The sequence below is a fragment of the Cinclus cinclus genome, chromosome 7 (genome assembly GCF_963662255.1).
Source record: "Cinclus cinclus chromosome 7, bCinCin1.1, whole genome shotgun sequence".
In the NCBI taxonomy this organism is placed as follows: domain Eukaryota; kingdom Metazoa; phylum Chordata; class Aves; order Passeriformes; family Cinclidae; genus Cinclus; species Cinclus cinclus.
Genome location: NC_085052.1, coordinates 5,251,211 through 5,271,292, shown reverse-complemented (window position 1 = coordinate 5,271,292; position 20,082 = coordinate 5,251,211). Strand labels below are relative to the sequence as shown.

Sequence of the window (20,082 nt, the reverse complement as noted above, 5' to 3'; positions counted from 1 at the left end):
CATGAAGAACAGTTTACTGTTTACTTTGGAGAAATTATGACTTAAAAGTGACCTTGGTATAGTATAAACCATATTTTAACTGAGGAAGGCAGCCCAAAAACACAGTAAGGAATCTTTTTATGTGCACCAGCTTGGTAGTCTGCACAGTGCAATTTTCAGTTTCAGAATAAAAGAATCATAGGCAGTCAAAACATTTTCATTTATTTTTGAGAATGGTCCCATTGATTTTCTCTTAACAGCCAGTGCAACACAGGGAAATCAATACACTGTCCATAAGCCATATCTTACATTGCAGATATTAATACACATACATATTGCTTTGAAGGGAGGAGGTTGTTCTTTTCCTAGTGCTCACTGAAATGGAAATATTCCCACTGCAAGTAAGACATATTCATGGGGAAGAAGGAAACACCAGAGTTCCTCTTCCTTTAGAGATAACTACAGCTGCCACAAAAAGTTATTTCAGTGAAAAGAATGCTAAAAATAAATTCAGGCAAAAAATTCTTGTGCAGAACTGCTTTCCCTGGGTTTTGAGAGTTTTCATTTTCTGGCCAAAAAGCTAATGTTCATGCCAGCAGCTCTGTATTTTACTGTTATAAAACAAAACACACAATGGTTTTTCAGTAGTACATTTACAGGCACTTCAGAAAATGTTCTAGTCCCAAACAAATCTCTCTTTTATCTGCTATGTTGCCTGTCAGGAGACCCTCTTGTGTTGCTCTGGTTCTGAGGAGGTTCCTTCTCAAAGCAAACTCTTCAGTCTCTGTTTAATGCATAACAGACCCTCTCTAAAAAACACACAAAAGCCTTCTCAAAGACATGTTTCAGAAGAAGAAAGTAACCTCACTAAGAGAACCTCCCTAAGCTCCAAAGGAAAACAGAAGCACATGGAAGTGGGTAGGGAATGCCAAGGAGGAGTACAGAGATATTGCCTTGGACACACAGGGATGAAAATAGAAAGGACAAAGCACAGTTGGATTAAAAACTGACAAGGAATATGCAGGGCAACAAGAAAGGCTTCTGTAGTTGCTTTGGCGTCAAAAGAAGATGACCCAAGATTTTTCTAATGTTTCTCTGAAAGCTGCCAGGAATATTGAAGCCAGACAAACAAAATAAAATTGTTTCATGACTTTTTAATAACCAACATCTAGAAATAAAGTTCCTCACACTGTCTACAATGCTATTTCCAAATCTGGTACCCTTCATCTCAGGAAGAGTGGTGTAATTGTCCAGTCTATCCAGCCAATTGTACTTCCAAGTGTGGAGTGTTACTAAATCACATCCCTTTCCGTTAATCAACATTTAAACTTGAAATCAAGCTGCTGGCAATCAGGTAATACTGAGAGAGTGCATGACTAATTGTCAGCCTACACATTTCCTTACCATTAGCTAGTGACAATGAATTGCAAAAATGCAAAATTAATATTTCCATTTTTTTTTCCCCTATAGTGACTAGAGCTGACAAGCTCATGAAAACAGCACCCAGCTGTGAATCTCTGGAACACACACTGAATGCAAGCAGAAAAATCCCATGGGGGAAAAAAAGCAGCTCTGATCAAAGCGTGAAAAAGGGCAGAACAAAAGTGTGTCCTTGAAATCCCTGCAAGCATTTTAATGATGACCCTATGCATTGTGCTACAACATTGAGCTACTTTGGAAAAGCAAGCAGAATAGAGGTGATATTGCAAGTAAGAAATATTTAGTGAATGATAGTGCAGACTAAAGACATTGGAGCAAAAATAATGCTTGGACCCACTGAGAAGTTCAGTTCCTTGTCCCAAACCAGAAAAGTTCTGAAGTACATACTTATTTGAAAAGATGTTAGTGTTCAATTAAACCTATTTAAATTATACATCTAAAGTCATGCCTGCACTTAAATGCTTCTCTAGACTGGCTGCTCAGTACCTCCCAAAACAAACTCTTCCCTGGCTCTTGAATGTTCATATTTAACAATGAGATTTCTAATTTCTTAATGTCCTTTAGTCACTTAGTGCTTTTTATCATCACTAATATATATCAGTGGAGAAAAACAGTATGTGAGACACTGATCTTTTCAAGGAGCGGTTTGAAAGCAGTGGTTTTTCTCCTGCTGCAGGTGGTTTGACAATAATCGCTAAATCTTTTGATTTGCGAATTGAAGCAGCCAGCAGCCGTTCCCTGGGATGCCAGGTGCCCACCAGAACTGCTCCATCTCTCCCCTGCCTGCATGCAGGACAGGATGCTTTTTGTGTGTGTCCATCTCTTCCTCAGTTTCACGGGGAGTGGGACTTCAGCTTCTGTAGCCAAACAAAAGCTCTGGAAGCCTGTGGGCAAGCCCTTAGTAAGGCTGGGAAGGGTCCGTAGCAGTGACAAGTTTGCAGGTGCATTTTCCGCTGTTGACTGCAGAAGAGACAGAGGGAATTTGCCATTTCATTAGGATGTGATACCTTCTGGATAAATATTTAAAATAACCGTGAGCCCTCCCTGTGTTAGGGTCCTGAGATTTCCTTTCACCACGAGTTATACCGCGTACCACCTTCTGAGAGCTGAGGGGAGCGGAACTGAGGGGAGGATCCGGGATGAGGGGAGCGGAGATGAGGGGAGAGGGAATGAAGGGAAAGGGGCCGAGGGGAGCCGATTGAGGGGAGCGGGGATGAGGGGATGAGAAGATCCTTTCTGAGGGGAGCGGAGATGAGGGGACGGGGAATGAAGGGAAGGGGCCGAGGGGAGCCGATTGAGGGGAGCCGGGCTGAGGGGAGCCGATCTAAGGGGAGCTGTTCTGAAAGGAGCCGGAATGAAAGGGAGGGGCTGAACGACCTCTGGGGGCCGTCGAGCAGGGTCGGGAGCGCAGCCCCGCCCGTCTAAGGCCCCGCCCCCACCGCAGGCCCCGCCCCCCGCGCTGCCCCTTTAAGCGCGCGCGGGGCGGGGCCGGGCGCTGTCACGTGCGGCGGCGGGAGCGGAACCCGAGCTCGCGCCCGCTCCGCGCGCTCGCGCTCCGGGGCAGCGCCCGCGTGCGCGCCCCCCGCGCGCGGCTGCTCGGGAGCGCGCGCTTTCCCCCCCTCTCCCCCCTCCCCGTGCCGGCCATTCCTCCTTCCGCCCCGGGGCCGCGCGCGGCGGCGGGAGCGGCGGGAGCGTCCCTTCCTCCTCCCCTGCCTCCCTCCGTCCCTGTGTCCCGGCGGCTCCCGGCGTGCGAGCATGGAGCTGTTCCAAGCCAAGGACCACTACATCCTGCAGAGCGGGGAGCGGGCGCTGTGGTGCAGCCGGAGGGACGGCAGCCTGCAGCTGCGAGCCGGTGAGACCCCCGCGGCCGCGCCCGCCGCCTGCGCGGGGAAGGGCGGGCAGGGACCCGGGCGGGCGGCGGGGCCGGCGCGGTGTCCCCGGCGGTGCCGCGGGGGTTCGTTCGGTAGCGCTGCCCATCGCCCCGCAGCTCGCAGAGCCGGCCCCGGTTCCCCCGGGCCGCGGGAGGTCACGCGTGTCCCGGTGTCGCGGTGTCCCGGCTGCTTTGCCCCTCCGTGCGGGCGCTTCCCCGCACCCGGTGTGACCCGGCTGGGTGCCGGGGTCCCGAGGCGCCCGGCCGTCCCCGGGGAGCATGGCGGGGGCCGTGTGGGGCTGGTGTCAGCCTTACATAAGGGATGCTCCCCGTGCTCGGGCAGGTGTGTCCCGTGGTCGCCTCTGCCGCGAGAAATTGAACAGGTGGCTGAGCTTGGTAGGGACCGGGTCAGCTGTAAGGTCCATTCCAACCCTTTGACGTTCTGTGATTCTGTGGCTTCTAAAGTGCTTCTAAATTTTTCAGTGATTACAGGCTGTGTAAGCGGCAATTGCACAGAGCTCCACTGTGTATTAACATAAGACTGAAGGGAAGGCAGTGCGACCAGAAATTGAGCTGGAGTTGTGTAAAAGGGAATTTTGAAACAATGGTCATTATCCTATCCCACCTAGGAGGTTACTCAGTAAAGGTGTCTATAAAATGACATGCCACCCCTGGGAATTATCTTGCTTTGCGCCATGTGTGCTCCCTGCCCATGGCAGGAGGTTGGAACGAGAGGGTCTTTAAGGTTCCTTCCGAGCTAAACCATTCTAGGAGTTTTTGTCATTCTCTGTGATTCTGATCTGTAGCTTTGATGTAAAGGACCATGCTGACCCTGCTTGCATGAGAAAGAAGCTCTGAACAGCCGAGTGCTTCACCAAACATGTTGCAGGCTGCACAGATGTTACTTAGAGGTTTTTAAAACTGGTATCTGTGTTATGCCAAAATAGGTTCACCAACATGTATATGACCAGGCTGGCTGTATGACTGTATGAGGTTCTGTGAAAGGCTGGACAGACTAAACAAAAAACATCAAATACCGTTGTTATCTGTGTCTTTCCAAAGAACAAGTATGTTTCTCATACTGCACTTTCTTGTGTTGTATTTTCATCCTTGAGTTGTGTCTTCTCATTGCAATTTGTTTGCGTCTCTAAAATAAAATTGCAATCTGTGTCAAGTTAGCATGACTAATTATTGTCCATTAACTCCACTAATCCAGCAATACTTTGATTTGCAAGTGGTCTTACAAAATAATTGGTGTTGAGCTAGCAGATAGTACTGCTAGTCAGTGAAGTGTGTGCTTTCACAGGGGGGAAACCCCTCAGGTTTAGGTTTGTGATGGTTACAGCCATCTTCATGGGCTAATAGCTCTTCCTTAACCCACAGTAATTAAGACACAAACTTGTGATCTGTAGCTCTGGAGATCGGTATTTGGTAACTTTAACTTTTAAAATCATCAGTGCCTTGCTTTCATGCAGCCATTGCTGTGTTTTTATTTTTTCTTGATGTCCTTTAACCCGCTGGAGGCTTTGCCAGTGCCCAGCAGTTTGTCTGCCTGCTGTTCCAGCAGCATTTTGTCCTTTGCCTGCCTCTGCATTTTCAGGCAGTTTCCATGTGATCCCTATTGTGTGTGACCTGCAGATTAACGAAAGGTAATGTGATACTGAAGTCCCCTGCCCTGCTTGAAACTCTCAATTGTTAGCAATGCTTTCCCATTTCCGTGTGTTTGCAGCTTTGTTTTTCCAGCCCTGTCTGTGGATCATCTTGACAGCGAACTCCAGGTCTGTGAAATGAAATACCTTAGTAAGTTGAAAGTAAGCCCAAGAAAGAAACAGTTCTCTCACAGGAAATGTTTCATGGATCAATAGCTCTTTCTTGTATTAAGATAAAACTGCATATTCTCAAGTTTTCAATTTTATTACATTTGATCGTTTATTACTGAGGCCACTGCCCGGAAATGAGTAAATGAATTTCTGTGTGATGAGTCACTGCTGTGTTAAAAAAAAACAAACAACAAAGTCCTAACTTGTGTTCATTGACATGTTTAATAATCTGTCAAAAGGCTGTGATCTAGTTCTGTGTGTCTGCTTGGTTTTGGAGGCCTTGGTTTTAAAAATTCTGTCTCACAGAGACTGCTGTGAATTAATCTTTGCACATTCATGGCTTGAAGTAGATAATTCTGGTAGACCTTGCAAATCATTACTTGAGAGGGTAGGTATGAATCTAAAGAGCTGATGCTAAGCTTTAAAGTACTCTCCTTCCTCAGCTGTAAAGCCATGTTCAGAAATTTGCTAATGTTGGGAGCTGTATTTCTGACCTCTTTGAATCATGGAGATAGCAGCTTGAATTAAAAAAAAAGGCAAATAATCTTGGTAAATATTTGCCATAAGCAAAGTCTGAGGTTGGCCCTCATTTGAAGTATGTCAGCCTGTGTTTACAAGATGTTTCTGGGTTTTTTTTTTTTATTCTCTAAAGTGAAAGCACTAATGAGTCACCTGCAGGAAATCCATGAATCACTTTGGCATCATAGATTATTATTTTTTTTTAAAGAATTTGGCTGTCAAGAGTGTACTTTATTCAGTGTAGTGAAAAAACCTGTGCTGTTCAATCATACCTTAAATGCCTTACATCAGGTCTTGGTCAGGATTTCACTCTTGGATTACTCTGTTTATGCTCTGTGTGGCTGCTCCTGACTGGTAGTTCTACAAAGGTGACAAATACTTTTTTATTGATGATGTCTGTATAAATTATGTATTTATATTTGCATATGTATACACACACACACATATATATATGTGTCTGTGTAAAGGATAAAAAGTGTTGGAGACACTGGATTCTTCTCACTATTTTTTTAGCCGTGGAAGAAGGAATGAGATTGTTATGGTGTGAAAGCTTCTATTATCATTGTGCTGGCCTTGATAATACTCCAGGCAGTAATGCCAAATAAGATTTGGAACAGTTGCTACTGGAACTGTTTTTTGTAATTATGCTGACTCCCACTGCTCTGTAGAAAAAAGCCTACCAAATATTTTGAGGGATACACAGTTTGGAATTAGTCTAACACAGCTTTTGGGGACATCGTGCTCAAAGACTCCATTTCCTCTGCCTGAAACAGTAAGATGGGTTAAGCTGTGTTTTACCTCTGGAACTGTGAACTAGAGGCAGATGAGCATTTGTTTGTTTCGAACAAACACTTTAGGAATTTATTGTTACAGTATTCATCTGTTGAATATGGTTGTGAGTCAGCAACTGAATCAATGCACTTTAAATACTTTTAGTGAGGGATGTGTTACCAAACAGTATTTTCAGAGTAGCAGGGGACACATTTCAGGTTAGGTGTCTTATTGTGATAGTGTGAAATCATCTCTGAATCACAAATCATAAGGCCATCTAATATTCCAGCTGTGTGCTTGCCTTACTCCTCAAAGGCATTGCAGGAGTCGTGTGGAAATGACTTGTCCGAATTCCTGAACTGTTCTTCATGGCTGTAGGCTGGAGGAAGAAGAGCAGTTCCTTTGTGGGAAGTCTGGAAGTGCTCAAATGGAGGCCTTGAGCTGATGAATGGTCTAAGGAGTGATGCCACTGCTGCCAAAACTAAGTGTATTGCTAAGTTTAAGTCTACAGAGCAGTCCTAGACATGGCTCTGAGGGTGCCAGCCTGAGTGTGAAGTCATGCTATGGAGTTATTTCATACAGAATTGCCTTCCTGAATTTCAGTAGTACGTCTTGGAAACTGCCTATCTATTCTGGGAAATGAATTCCACAGGAGGCTGGAGCTTTAGAAAAATTACCTCCGTATTTCAAGTTACTTCATAAGGAACCTCAAGCTGTTTTTTTGACACCTTTTTAGCTGCAGTGGGTACTGCACTGTTTCTCACCCTTGCTTGCTCATTCTGTTCCCTCTTTTCCCTACTCTTCCTTGGTTGTCAGCACCACGTACTTGTGGCGTATGTGACAAACCAGATGTCAGGGCTGATCTGCCTTAGCTGCAACCCAGTGAGAATGTAGGCTGAAAAAATCTTCAGCAGTTGGGTCCCTGTTGCAGCCTGTTCCTCCTTGTCAAAGAGAACAGAGGAGACCAGGGGAGTGGGCTGGGCTGCTCTACATCCTTTGTCAGATTAAATATTGCATACATTAGTCACTGCTGTAGCTTTGACTCTGAGGCAAGGTCTTCCTATATATTTATCAGAGAGAAATTATTTTCTACTTTTTACAAGTAAGATCTACTTTGTAATTCCATCCATGGTTCTTTTTATAGAGCATAGTAAACCTGCAACTGAGACTTAAGTGGGTTGATAGTGTGTTAAAGCCTAGCCTGGTGAGAATTAGATAAACCTTAAGGTGTTTCTTTACTTTGCTGTTGAGTCTTAACAGGTGATGAGTTGAATATGACTTTTATCACTTTTTTTTTTCCTCCTTTACCTCCTATAAACAGTTCTGAAAATGCCAAACCTGTTCCAACTCTGATGTGTAGATGTCTTGGAATTCCTGCCCATGCTGAAATGACCTGAGGTTTTAAATACATGAAAAACTCCTAATGCTTCATATCTTGATATTCTGGTGTTGCTGGTTGGCTTTTTTTTTCTTCTTTTATTCCCCCCTTCCCCTGGAATTAAAATGAATCTAATTCAAATGGATTTCTGTGGCTTTTATTTTGCTGGCAGATGTGACTCATCTTTGATCTCATGAGTTAGTATTAACTAAATATTGAATAGGAAATTGCAGACTAACTGCAGCTAAAATATTTAGAACAGAGGACACTGATTTCAATAAAGAAAGGTTTGCATCTGTGTCAAGGGCTTGTGGTTTTTTTTCATCTGAGAGCACTGTTCTTCTTGTTAGGTTGTTTCACAGTTTAATGGTGTGGGTGATATTTCAGCTGTATGTGTAAGGAAACATTAAAACTTTTGTGATTTTAAGTTTTAAACTCTGAACTGCAGGACAAGGCAGCCACTTGTTTGCTATGCTGCTTGTGTTCTTTCAAAACCACTGTTGTAGATTAGGATGGGATAGAAAATAAATTATGGGAGTGGAGTATCAAGAAGAGGAGAAAATATGGGTTGTATATCTAGAGGAAGAATTTGGAAATAGTACAGAAACTGTTTTTTAATAAAGGTTGGCTATAGTAAAACACAAATATTAGTACTTAACCATCAGTTGTATATTCTTGCTCCAAACATCTTCTCCAATAAAAACTGGGAGAGGACTTTTCTTTCCTGAAAAGGTGAACCTAAATGAATGAAATAGCACTTGAACACTGAGGTTTTCCTTTTAAGGCAGAAATCTTATTTGAATAGAGCCCTGGAGCAGTGTTCGCCGAGTCTCTGAAAAACTGAGAACAAGGCCCTTGAACATGCTTTGTACAGGAAAGCAGGATTCTGAGCCAAAATTCAAAGTAATTCACCTTGCCCAAGAGGTAGTTGCAAGATGTAAATGGCAAATATGCTGGTATGTCATTAATTAATCAATGTAATTATCTTCCAGGTTTTTTCCTTGTCTGTTTCTCAGTTAAGGAAAAACAGAAACTTTTGCACATAGAGGTGATGGTTAAGTTTTTCCCTATATTTGCATGCCTTCCAGTAACATTTAAATAATATGTTGCTGCTTGTTATCTGAGTAGTCAAATTGTCCCCAACAGTTAAATAAAAAAAAAAACGGGGGAGGAATATTGGGGGGGAGTGTGTGTGCTTGAAATCATGTGTGTTCCTGAAACAGTTGCCAAATTTTTGAGTAAAACTCTCTTATTTAGTGTTAGAAATAGTTGTTTCCAATCCATAACTCTTTTTGTGCTTTGAGACTGATTAGCTGGACAATCAGAGAGGAAAGGTAATTATGGCATCAGAAGAACAGGTGACACTGAGGGAAAACTTTATCTTGCTTAGACTTGGCTCACACTGTTAATTCTCTCATGGCTCTTAAGGAGCATTAGCATAAGTCAGCTCAGTGATTAGTAAAACAAACTAATTTCCATAATTGTGAAATCCTACTGCTCAGGAAATGTTTATTTTTTAAATTTTTGAGCATAGAATTGCTTTCGTGTGTTCTTCTTTTAGTTTAGTATGGTTGTAGCTGAGCAAACTTTTAATACACAGTCTTTAGAATGAGCGAACATAGTGTTTAAGCTGTCAGTTTTGTAAGTAGGTTTGAATAAAATCTTTCTCCTGCCTGATTGATAGTTTCCTTCTTGCATAGTAAATAGGATTTAAAAAAATGCAGACAACCTACTGCTTTCTTAGTTTTAAGGGTGTATCCTCAAACAACTCGAGCTTTGTTGAAATACCAGCTAAAAATGGGAATGAATGTGTGTTGGTGTGGAATACTATTAATTAGTGCAGAGTTGTTGCTTTTGGAAAGATAAAAGATATTTTTTTCCTTTTCTGTTTTACTTCTGAGAAAATGTGTTTGCTAACAGAGTTCAGCAACGTGGAGAATAAGTGGAAGCTCTAAAGTCAAAATAAAAAAGCCAAACCAGCCAAGCAAAAAATCCACCCCTCTGAGCTCCAGTGGCTTGGCACTTATTTGCATTTTAAGAGTCCCTGCTGGGCGGTTTTCTGAATGGTATTTAGGGTTTGTGGAAGGCATGTGAGGAGCCGATTCTTGTTTCAAAGGGTTAAGATGCACATAACAGCTTGTTGTATACATTTAGGCACCTGCATCAGTGGGCTGTAAAGTGCAGTCCACTGGGGTTGTGGGAAGAAAATATTTCGTACCATTAATAAAAATAAACACCGTTTTAAAATAGCGTTTATTTTACCCATTAAAGACCTCTTATCCTTTGTATGTTTTATAATACATGCAATATAAATTGTTCATGTGTTCTGCTGGGCTAATACATATTTGGGATATGTTCTAATTTTGTTTTTCTTGGCATGGCATTTGATAAAAAAGTTTGGAGGCCACTGAAGCACAGGGTCAGACTCTGTTTGGGGCAAACACTGGTAACAGCAGTTTGTTTCCACTTCCAGTACAGGGGTTCCTTGTGCAATTCCATGTAACATTGGACACTCTCCAGACAACTGAACATTTTCCGTATGTTTTCCAGTTTCCCAAGCAATGCCTGGTGACTCAAGGGAGTTTCTGACTGCACCAGAATACAAAGAAGTGTTTCTTTATCAAGATGAGTAGTAGGGATTCATTTTTGTTAGATGCTTTCTCTGGCACTTGCATCCTGCTTTGGCAGCAGCAATACAAATATCTATTATTATATGTTCCCATCCCCACTGCTTTAAATCTGTCACTAAATTGTACTTGAGCTGTTTGTGTTCATCTCTTTTAATGCTGAGATATTGGAGGGAACTGTCCCACTGGAGCAGGTGATTAGCTGAAGGGATAACTTGTTTAGTGTTTGGAGGAGCACATGCAAGTAAATAAAAGTTAGCACTTCACAACAATTACGAGCTTGTAATACTGAATGTCTTAATGCTCAGTCTTCCTGCGAGTAGCTTAAATGCAGTTTTAGCAATCTGTGTTGAAAGGAAAACTCAATTAGCCCAAGTTTTATTTGCATGAGTAGTACTTTATTTCCTCCAAGAGAAAGAAGTTCAACTTTATATTCTTAAGTCTTCCCAGTTAACTTGTAATCTCTTAATCCTGGCTAAAATTCCAGAGCACTATTCAAAGATGAACTGGAACTTGGAAGCAGACTTTCTTTTGAAAAGCCACAAGAGGTCATAAAGGTCAAATAATGCTAATAATAAAGTCTTGCAGTTCTTTTTGATCTAAAGCAGACACAATTTAAATAAAAAATCCTCCCTGGAATCTATTTTAGAATAGTATTGAAGCTTCTTCCTGAAAGTTAACATTCCTGGTGTTAAGATTTACATTAGCAGAGCTGCATGATTTATTTTGGCTATACATAGTGAGTCATTTTATATTTTCTATATAAATAACTATGGCTTATGTTGAATGGTGAAAATGATGGGGTATTAGTGCTCTGTCAGACTCCAGGAAGACTTTTTAAGAATTGACACATTAATGTCCATGCTTATATACTTAGGCATAACCTGAAGGAAATTCAGTGATGATGTGCATGTTTTATATTGAGTACACTGGCAGGAAACCCTTTCTAGCTGAGGTTCATTCCCAAATGCCAACAACGAGGGAGATAAGAGGTGTGTGTTTGCCTTCTGAGCTGCAGCAAGATTGGAAGAGAAATAATTACAGCTGCTCAATGGATTGAACCAGGCAGTAGTATGGGCTGGATTCAAATGACAAAAAATGAAGTATTTTTTCTTCCTGCCTTCTCCAGAGGAAGCTGCCAGCCTGCTTCCCCAGACTCTCCAGACTTGCCTGCAGCCATTCTGTGTTGAGCAAGTGGTTTATCCCAAAGCAGAGGTTTGTTTTCTTATCAGAGTTTGTGTCTGACCTTGGATCAACTTAGCTGGTGGTAGACTGCAGAAAGAACCAGAAAGCAGTTTTGGGTTTTGATGCTCTTCCAAGTTGCTTTTGTATCACCTTTATCAGGGTTATGTTTGTGTAAACACAAGGAATTAAAGAGACTTTATCTGGTGTTGCACAGCTCTGCTTCACTGCTGGTGAGCTCTGAGGGTGGTGGTGAAAGTCAATCACATCAAAGCTGGTTTTGTTCTGAGTTCATGACAGAATTTCTGTTGTGGTGCAACTGAATGCTGATACAATCACTGTGTATGGTAAATGCATTGCAGTGGTCATTAATCTCTGACAGGAATCAGCAAAAAACCCCAGCGTTTGTTTCAGTGGCTTGAATTTATTTAGTAGGGTAAGGGAAGGAATGAGTGAATTTGTACTTCAGGATGGAAGCTTGGTGAGCGAGTGTATACATCAGAGTGTTCAGGCCTGCCAAACAGGGGCACTTCTCTCAAATTTAAACACATTGAGGACAGCAGAGAATGCCTCAAGTCAGAGAAGATCATCTGTGGGACTCATTGCTCACAGTGATTCTTTCTGGACACAGCTTCTGCCTTCCTGCACTGACTGTTTTGGCACTGCTCTTTTATCATCAACAAAATACTGTAAGAAGTCTCTTTCAGCATCATCGTGTTGGAGTTTAAAGTTGATAAGTCTTTCTTTTTACGGGATCTGTGAGGTTCAAAAGGGGACTAGTATAACATTTATAGGAAGGTAAGTTTGTGTGGGGAAACAAAAGCAGCTATTGATAAATTGTATTTCACATTATACCTCAACATATTGTCTGTTTTGTGTGTAAGGAAAGTTCAGTGTTTCCTTTGATAGAGTCTTGTTGTGGTAAATTCTTACTGATAGGCATTTCTTTAAAAAAGAAAAAAGAACCAAGCTTGTCATGAGTTCTTTCAACACTGAGCAGTCAGAAATGTGACCAGGTCTCATGTATGCTATCTGAAAACTTTTAACTGAGGATTTTCAGTTTTGTTTTGTATGGTTATTTTCTTTTTGACTTTAAACGGATGTGGATACCTTCTGTAGCATGTATCACTGTCTACCACCTTAGGCTGTCTCTTAAATTCTGTAAAATATATTTCTGTTAAATACTTAGTTCTTGCAGGCTTGCAGTTAACGTTCCTGGATCTCTGAATCTTTGGTTATGTAATGATTTTAAATATAGAATGGTTATAATTTTCAAATGGAGATGGCTGCTGCCAGTTTTACCAAATGGCAGTCAAGGGAACAGTCTTTATCAATTTTAGACAGAAGTTGGAGACAGCTTCTTCTTATGAGAATAAATGGGAGCACACTCAGCATGAAAGCCCATCTTTGGAGATAGGTGGGGAAAAATTATATTTAAACCTTTATTTTGTTTGGTTCATCCATCGCTTATTTCCAGAGTGCACTCATCAGGAGCAAGAGGTTCATATTGGTATTTACTGTAGTGATATTTATTCAGCATGATTGGGTGTTGGCTCTGAGCTATGGTTGTCACACAGGAAACTGAGTTCTAACCAATGACAAAGTTCTAATCAAGTTTGAACCAGATGTTTTATTAAGTTAGAAAAACTGGCTTGTTTCTGTGCTGTCACACGTACTTTCCTATAGAAAGTTCTCTAGGAATAGCGTAAGAAAAAATGAATTTTGTGATGCTGTCACCAAAAGGAAGTCAGTGTGATTCCAGAATTGGCGTTTTTTTCACAGCCTACAAGCATTTCTCCTGTATGGCTTCTTTGCATCTAGATTTTCTTGGTTGCTGAATAAAAGTGTGGTAATCCCCTTATATATTGCTAAATGTCTTTTTTTTTTTTTTTTTTTTTTTCCCCATGCCCTGCCTTCCCCATGGAAAATTTTCTTCAAGCAGGCAGCCTTTATCATTAGTAGCTTGATAATCACACTTAAGAGCCAGTGGTGCCCAGCGGTGGGTCCATATTTGCTGCCTTTAAACTCTGAGTGGAATATCCATTTGTTTCCAAATGCATTCTCTTCTTTTCCAAAGCTTGTTTGTACTTAAACTTTAGAGCCATTTCTCATTGTGTGTCTGCTGTTGAGGTAGTTAGGATTCCTGTAGAAGATTCCTGGATTGTCTGGTTCCTCTGTCAGAGGAACCCACAAGAGAAATAGAACATCTGTGTAAGATCCACTTGGCTGTGCAGTCCCTAACACCAGTTTTCTCGTGTCCTTTTACAGGCAGGTCTAAAATGTTGTTTCCTTATTCCTTTAATTAAAACAAAATCTTGTTTCTTTGTTTTTAATCTCTTGTAAAGGGATTGTAATCTCTGGTAAACTCCTAGAGGACAGTTCTGCACAGCTGGTGAGGTTTTCTTGTTAATACCTTGTTGCAGCAGGAAATCAGAGTTTTAGAACGACAAAGAATGTATTCTAGACTACTAGGCTTATGGTAGCCATGGTAAACCTTCTCTGATTTGCTTCTTTAAATTTCTCCTGTGCCTGGCTTTGTTTACTGCCTGATATCTCTGGCTGGCTTTTAGCTATCATGTTGGAAATATGAATTTATAGCTAATCACAAAGATAGCAGTAAGTAGATGAGGCGTGAGACAATGCAGCTCTAGAAGTGTCCCAGGGTTCAGACGAAACTGGGATTGTGTGGGTGAACTGGGAAAGAAGGTGGAAGGTTTGGGAGTGAGGAAGGCTGCCTGCATTCCTCTTTGCTGTTAGTGCAGATTTCCCACTCAGCACAGAGATACTCCTGTGTGTTATTTGGGGTGAAACTGAGCTCAGGCTGTTCTAGAACTTGTTGTGTGTGAGCACAAATCTGTCAGGAGGATACAAGATGTGCTCAGGTATTTGAGCAGGGATTGAGGGCACATGAAACCATTCAGTCTGTCCTACCCACCATGACTGATTTCCTGATGCTCAGCTGTGTTGTTCTTAAGAAGTTCCATTTTCTTCTGGTATGATTCACACAAGGTCCTGTGCTACTCAAGTCACTGTCCAGAGGAAAGAAGAAACAGGAATTAGTCCAGCATGGTTACATGCATTAATTGCAGCCCTGTGTGCTGCTGCAAATATTGCTTTAAATTCTGCTACTGTGGGCTTTTAGTTCTTGCTTGTCTGTGGCCAAGCATTTGTGATCCTTCCCATTTAATGAGTTCATTCCAGATCTACCCTGACTGCAACTCATTCTATTGTAGCTCATGGAAATGCTTGTATTTAATGAGGAAATTAGCTGATTCTGGTATTATTAAATGTAGTGCTGGAAGCTGTGAAAACAGTGTGTGTTCTTAAAATATCAAGGCCTCAATTACAAATGTTTCAAGGAGGATTTAGTGTTTTAAAGTAAGTGTGTAAAAAATAAAGACTCATACTATCAGTTGTCACCTGCAGATCTCAGATTTGTAAGAAGAAACAAAGGTATTGTAGATAAAATGTTTATGTAGATGATTTTTACTCTTTTGTATGTTCTTTCAAGTGTTCATCTACTTGCATAAATAGCTAAGATTCAATTTGTCTGGATGTTAAAACTTGAGAAACTCTTTTACCTTGGAACAAGCGTGTTTTGGTAAATAATAACAAGCTTGTCCTTCATAGTATAGAAAAACCTTCTCCTTTGAGATTTTTCTCTCCTACACAGATATTTCCTTTTATGTATTTGTTTTCACAATAAATATTTGAATTAGGAATTTAATTCCCCCACTCTTGAATCCTTGAACAGGTACTGCACCACAATTAGAAACTCCTTTTCTTCCTACTTTCTCTTCTTCTTCCTATGTGGTTCACTGGAATTTCTTAAGAGAGGAGAACTAGAAACATAAACCTAAACCTTGTGTGCTGTGATATTCCATGTACTTGTGGAGAATGTTTTAACAAAAGAGGAAGTGTCTGTGTGTGTATGTTTATAGAAAGAGGATGTGAAATTGTAATTGGATACAAATGGAGAGAGCTGGGGGTGAAAGTCAACATATGCTGGGTTTTGAAGCTGTGTTGTTAACTCAGTGACCTCTATTCAGTTTCACTACAGCCATGTAAAATTTTGCTTGTTTAAAATTTTAGTGGATATGAGAAAAATTAAGCCAGCCTTCGTAAAATTCAATTACTGATACCTAAAGCTACTTTCCCCCTCTCAAAAATCTGAAAAATACCTGTGGTAGGTTTTTATGTTGGAAACTTAGTCATTTTTTCATAGCTACTTGGTAGCAAGCAAAAAATGGATGCGTGCATCATCTTACTATTGCTATAATTATTGTACATTTTCTACCCTCTAAGGTGCAGAAAGTGGAGTGGGTGTCTATCACTGGATTAATTGTCCAGTTCAATTTACTGGTTAAAAACAGGAGCTGTGTTCTGTTTTTGCAGCCACTGATCTTCTTTTGGCTTGGAATCCCATTTGTCTGGGCCTGGTAGAGGGAGTCATTGGTAAAGTCCAGCTTCATACAGGTATGTGCTTTGTTCTCTTCTGATGGGTTTTTTATTTGTTTCCTGTTGAAGTTCTGTGGTATTGCAGCTAATACTGCATAGCTCCAGTGGAACAATGTAGTATTCTTTGCATTCCCCAAATGGACTTGTCAAGGTGATTATATTAAAGCTGCACATGCAAATTCACTCTGCTCTCCAGTGTATGTTTTGTGATTTAGCACTATCTTGTAAAAATAGACAACTGCATTCACAAATACTAGAAACTTATATTTGAAGTTCTAGCTGAATCTCTGTGTGGGATTTATAAAATTCTTAAACCTTTTGGAATAAACCTTTCAAGGAGGTTGCTGTTGTTCTCTTATGGTACAGTGCAAAAACTAATAAAGGAAGCTTTCACAAAAGTATAAGGCCTGAATTCTGAATTGAAACACGAAAACCTGAAGAATAATTGCTTCCTTGGTAGAGGAATATTTGAAAGCAAAAGGAACACTTAAACTTGTTTGCACTTAAATGACAGAGCTATAAAATTCAAGCAGGTGTAGAATTCATTGTTATTTTAATGATAACCTTGTCTCTAACCAATAGTAGTAATGTTTTCCTGTAAAATAAACTCAGTACTCCTTTTGCTTTATTGGCTGGAAATTCCTGTAGCCACAATAAGTATTTTGTTATATGCCAGCTTTGTCTAGGAGGGTACCTCTGCCAACAGAGCTCTGGCTGTTTACTGGCAGGTAGGAGAGGTAGCCATAAGCCCTTGCTGAGTCCCATTCTTTGTGAGTGCCTACACCCTGCATATAAAGTAGTGCCTGGCAATATGATCAATACAGGTAAAGTTTCAAGTGTGTTCCAGGAGGGCAGGATGGATTAACTACTGAAATGGATCAGGTGTTTGTGGTCCCTTGAATAGGAACAGGTTGCTCAGGGTGGCAAGAATGGGATGGAGAACAGGGACTGGGGCACCCTGGCATGAGTGTAGGGCTGATAAATCCTAGGAATTATTGTGGCTCCATAGGTACTGTGACCCCTGGTCCTGTTTCTGGGAGTAATAGTTCAGAGCCCACATCTCCATGAAGTTCATGATCATGTCCTCTTTCTAGTTGCATCAATTAATCTTCTTTGAATTCACCAGATATCTTGTCTGTGCTCATTCTCCAGATTTATTCAGCCACCCCTTTTTGGATCTGGTGACATGAAGTGGTTCAGACTCTGCCATCTCACTTTCTCTTCTCTTATCCATGTTGTCTGTGCTGCTCAGCATGTGCTGTCCATGATGAATGATGGCTAAATTCCAGTAATGACCTTTTTCTGCTGTGGGAAAATGCTCAGTGATTGGTTTTGACACATGTTTTTTATGTTTGTGTGGGGTGTGGTGATTTGTTTTAAAACCAGGCCCTTGGGTGCACAAAAGCCTTCCCCCCCTTCTCTCTTGGGAGTCTAGTTATAAAAACCTTTGAAAGGGGAGACTTCAAATGCTTTCTGGAAGAGTTTTTAGCATGTTGTGGCAACTGAAGATGTTTGCATGTGTGTTTATTGTGAGCTGCTTCCTCTGCTTATGAAATCTGAGTTGAAACTTTCCCCAGAGTGTGACACTTCAACAGGTGTCAGCTTGCTGTTGTCAGGTAAATTAAGATTATCAGGTAATAAGCCTGATACCTCTTCTTTCCATGTGTCCTATAGAGCTACTGAATCAATTAAGCTCTTCCAGACATTCCACTCAGTTGCTGCTCAGGTCAGTGGAAGTGTTTCCTTTTGTCTCTGCCTTGTTCAGATGCCACAGTCACAAACTGTTCATCCTTTCTGTTATTGATATTCTGGTACTTAGTGATGCAGCTGTCCTATAAATAGTGTTTTGTTTTCTACTATTAAATGTCTGAAGAAAGATAGCCTCCAGCTATTTATCCTTGCTTTGCTTTTGAGAACTCCTTGAATTTCTGAATTTCTGATGAATGCCATTTCCTGATGAGTGTCATCCATCAGACTGCAGTCACAAGGAGAGGGCTGACTGAGGTGTCTTACACAGGTCTCCTCAAACCTGCTCTTTTCAATGATCTCCTATCTGATCATATTCAAGTGTAGGTTGATGTTATCCTCAGGCTGAATCATGAGCAGTCTGTAACAGTAACCTGTCTTCATTACTAATTCTTGTATCAATCTTTGTCACCTGGAAACTTTATCAGCAGAAGTTGTATAAATATTTTACAGGGCTGGACCTTTCTGTCCAGGCTCAGCAGGAGAACTGTGCTGCAGGTGCAGGAGCTGGGGCAAATGCCTGACCTGCCACAGGAGGAATTGCTGCTCTGATTTCTTCTTCCCTCCCCCTAGGTTATCAAGATCAGAAAACTTATTTTGAAGCTCATTTGGTGAATTTGGGTTTGTCCTGCTCAGGGCTTTGTTACCAGCTATTGTTGAAAAGAAGTTTTAAAAGTCCTTGGCACACACAAGTGCTGGAAACTTCAGATGCCTTTTTAAGTGTTAGGATTCCTACCAGTCTGGTCTAGAGCTGTCACAAAGCCTGTATGCACTTGGACATAGATCCTCATATGTTCTTGAAAGGTTTGCTTATTGCAAGGATGCTGGAATTGTCCAAGATGACCTTGAAAGGTGCCTGTATTCAGTCATGGGCTGTCTGTAATTTAGCATTGGAATGCCCTAGCCAATGAGCTGTAACTAGAGATGGGTTTTAATTTACTCTTAATCTTGCTGGTTTTATTGCTTGCCTCATACAGGAGAGTTTGTGGGAAAGCTGCTGTGACAGGGAAGCTGTCTCATAGAAACCAGCCAGCCAATATTACATGCTTTATTTTTTTAATTCTTCAAAGAATTTTTGACATGACCGGGTCAGTTGTGCCTCTGAACATAACCATACACCTACATTTGAGATTAAAATTTATTTAAAGCAATATTTTGCTCTTCCCAAAAGTGAATTTTCTTGAACATTCAGATACTTATTTTCTTTGTATGTGGGGGAACTCAAACCCCAACAATAAAACATATTCTTGCATTCTGATATTCAACCAATAATTGCTTACCATTTTCTGTCCCATCCCAAAATAACTTGTAAGAAAATGCAAAGTAACAATGGGAATAAAAGGAAAAGGATTTTAGGGTGTATTGTGGTGGCGTTACTGCAACAGATCATTACACATTTTCTTGGTAAGATGCACAATTAAAATTGTCTTTGCATAATCTTCCCATATAGAGGCAAACATATCTCTTGCATAAAGTATTTTGTTTATAGAATTTAATTTTGTTGTCCAATAAATCTGACTGTAACTAAAGCTGGATTTCTTAACCAGTTCCAGCAGTTACCACTTAACACAATCATTTCTGCCACAGGTTCTTCTGTTTCTTGGTCAAAGCACACCCCTGTATTTGTATTCATCTGGAGTGTTCTTCCAGTGCTGGTTAATTAAGACCCAGGTTTAATGCTGCTGGCAAGAGTCCACAGGATCTGTAAATAGGAGGGAAATGGAGTTCTTCCTTCCTTATCCCCAGCTTTTCTTTGTTAGCGTGCTTCTGAATCTTGATAGAAACTGCAGGCTGTTCAGCATCTGAAATCTCTTCGTTGAGATGTAACTGAATTTCATACAGTCAACAACCCAATGCATTCTTTTTGCATGCTGCCAATTTTTAAATTGTCCAAGTAACAAAAAGTATGAAATTAGTAGCGTAGAATTTCTTAGCTAAAATCAAAATACTTGCAGAAAGCAGCATTTGTAGTAAACTCATGTACAGTTTATGAAGAGTTATTGCAAAAGCATTTGGGGGAAAGTAAATGCTAGATTGTTGGGGAAGTGTTAGAGAAAAACAGCAGTGTTGTGCTGGCAGTGTTGAAACAACAGAGGAGTAAATTTCCATTTTAGTGAGGAATGAGAGGTAATAGCTTCCTTTGGATGCAATACTTCAAACTAGTTGTTGCCATCTGTTCTGCCATAGTTCATAAAACACTAAAAATGAGCATTGTATTCTGAGGGATGACTTGAAAGGTGCACTTTTCTGGAGTGGCATACAGCTGTCCTGTTCTGCAGTGCACACCATGGC

At 41.1% G+C, this 20,082-nt stretch overlaps 1 protein-coding gene across 2 annotated transcripts in view; it reads left to right on the top strand.

Annotated features, from left to right (window-relative positions):
• The first annotated feature begins 3,157 nt into the window (after positions 1–3,157).
• The window catches only part of INPP5F (inositol polyphosphate-5-phosphatase F), a 38,958-nt gene continuing 22,033 nt past the window's right edge, over positions 3,158–20,082 (top strand). For both annotated transcript variants that reach the window (XM_062496551.1, XM_062496552.1), the window contains exons 1-2: positions 3,158–3,271; positions 15,982–16,062. In XM_062496551.1, coding sequence (XP_062352535.1) covers positions 3,175–3,271; positions 15,982–16,062 — 178 coding nt within the window. In that variant the 5' untranslated portion in view covers positions 3,158–3,174. The remainder of the gene's footprint in view (positions 3,272–15,981; positions 16,063–20,082) is intronic.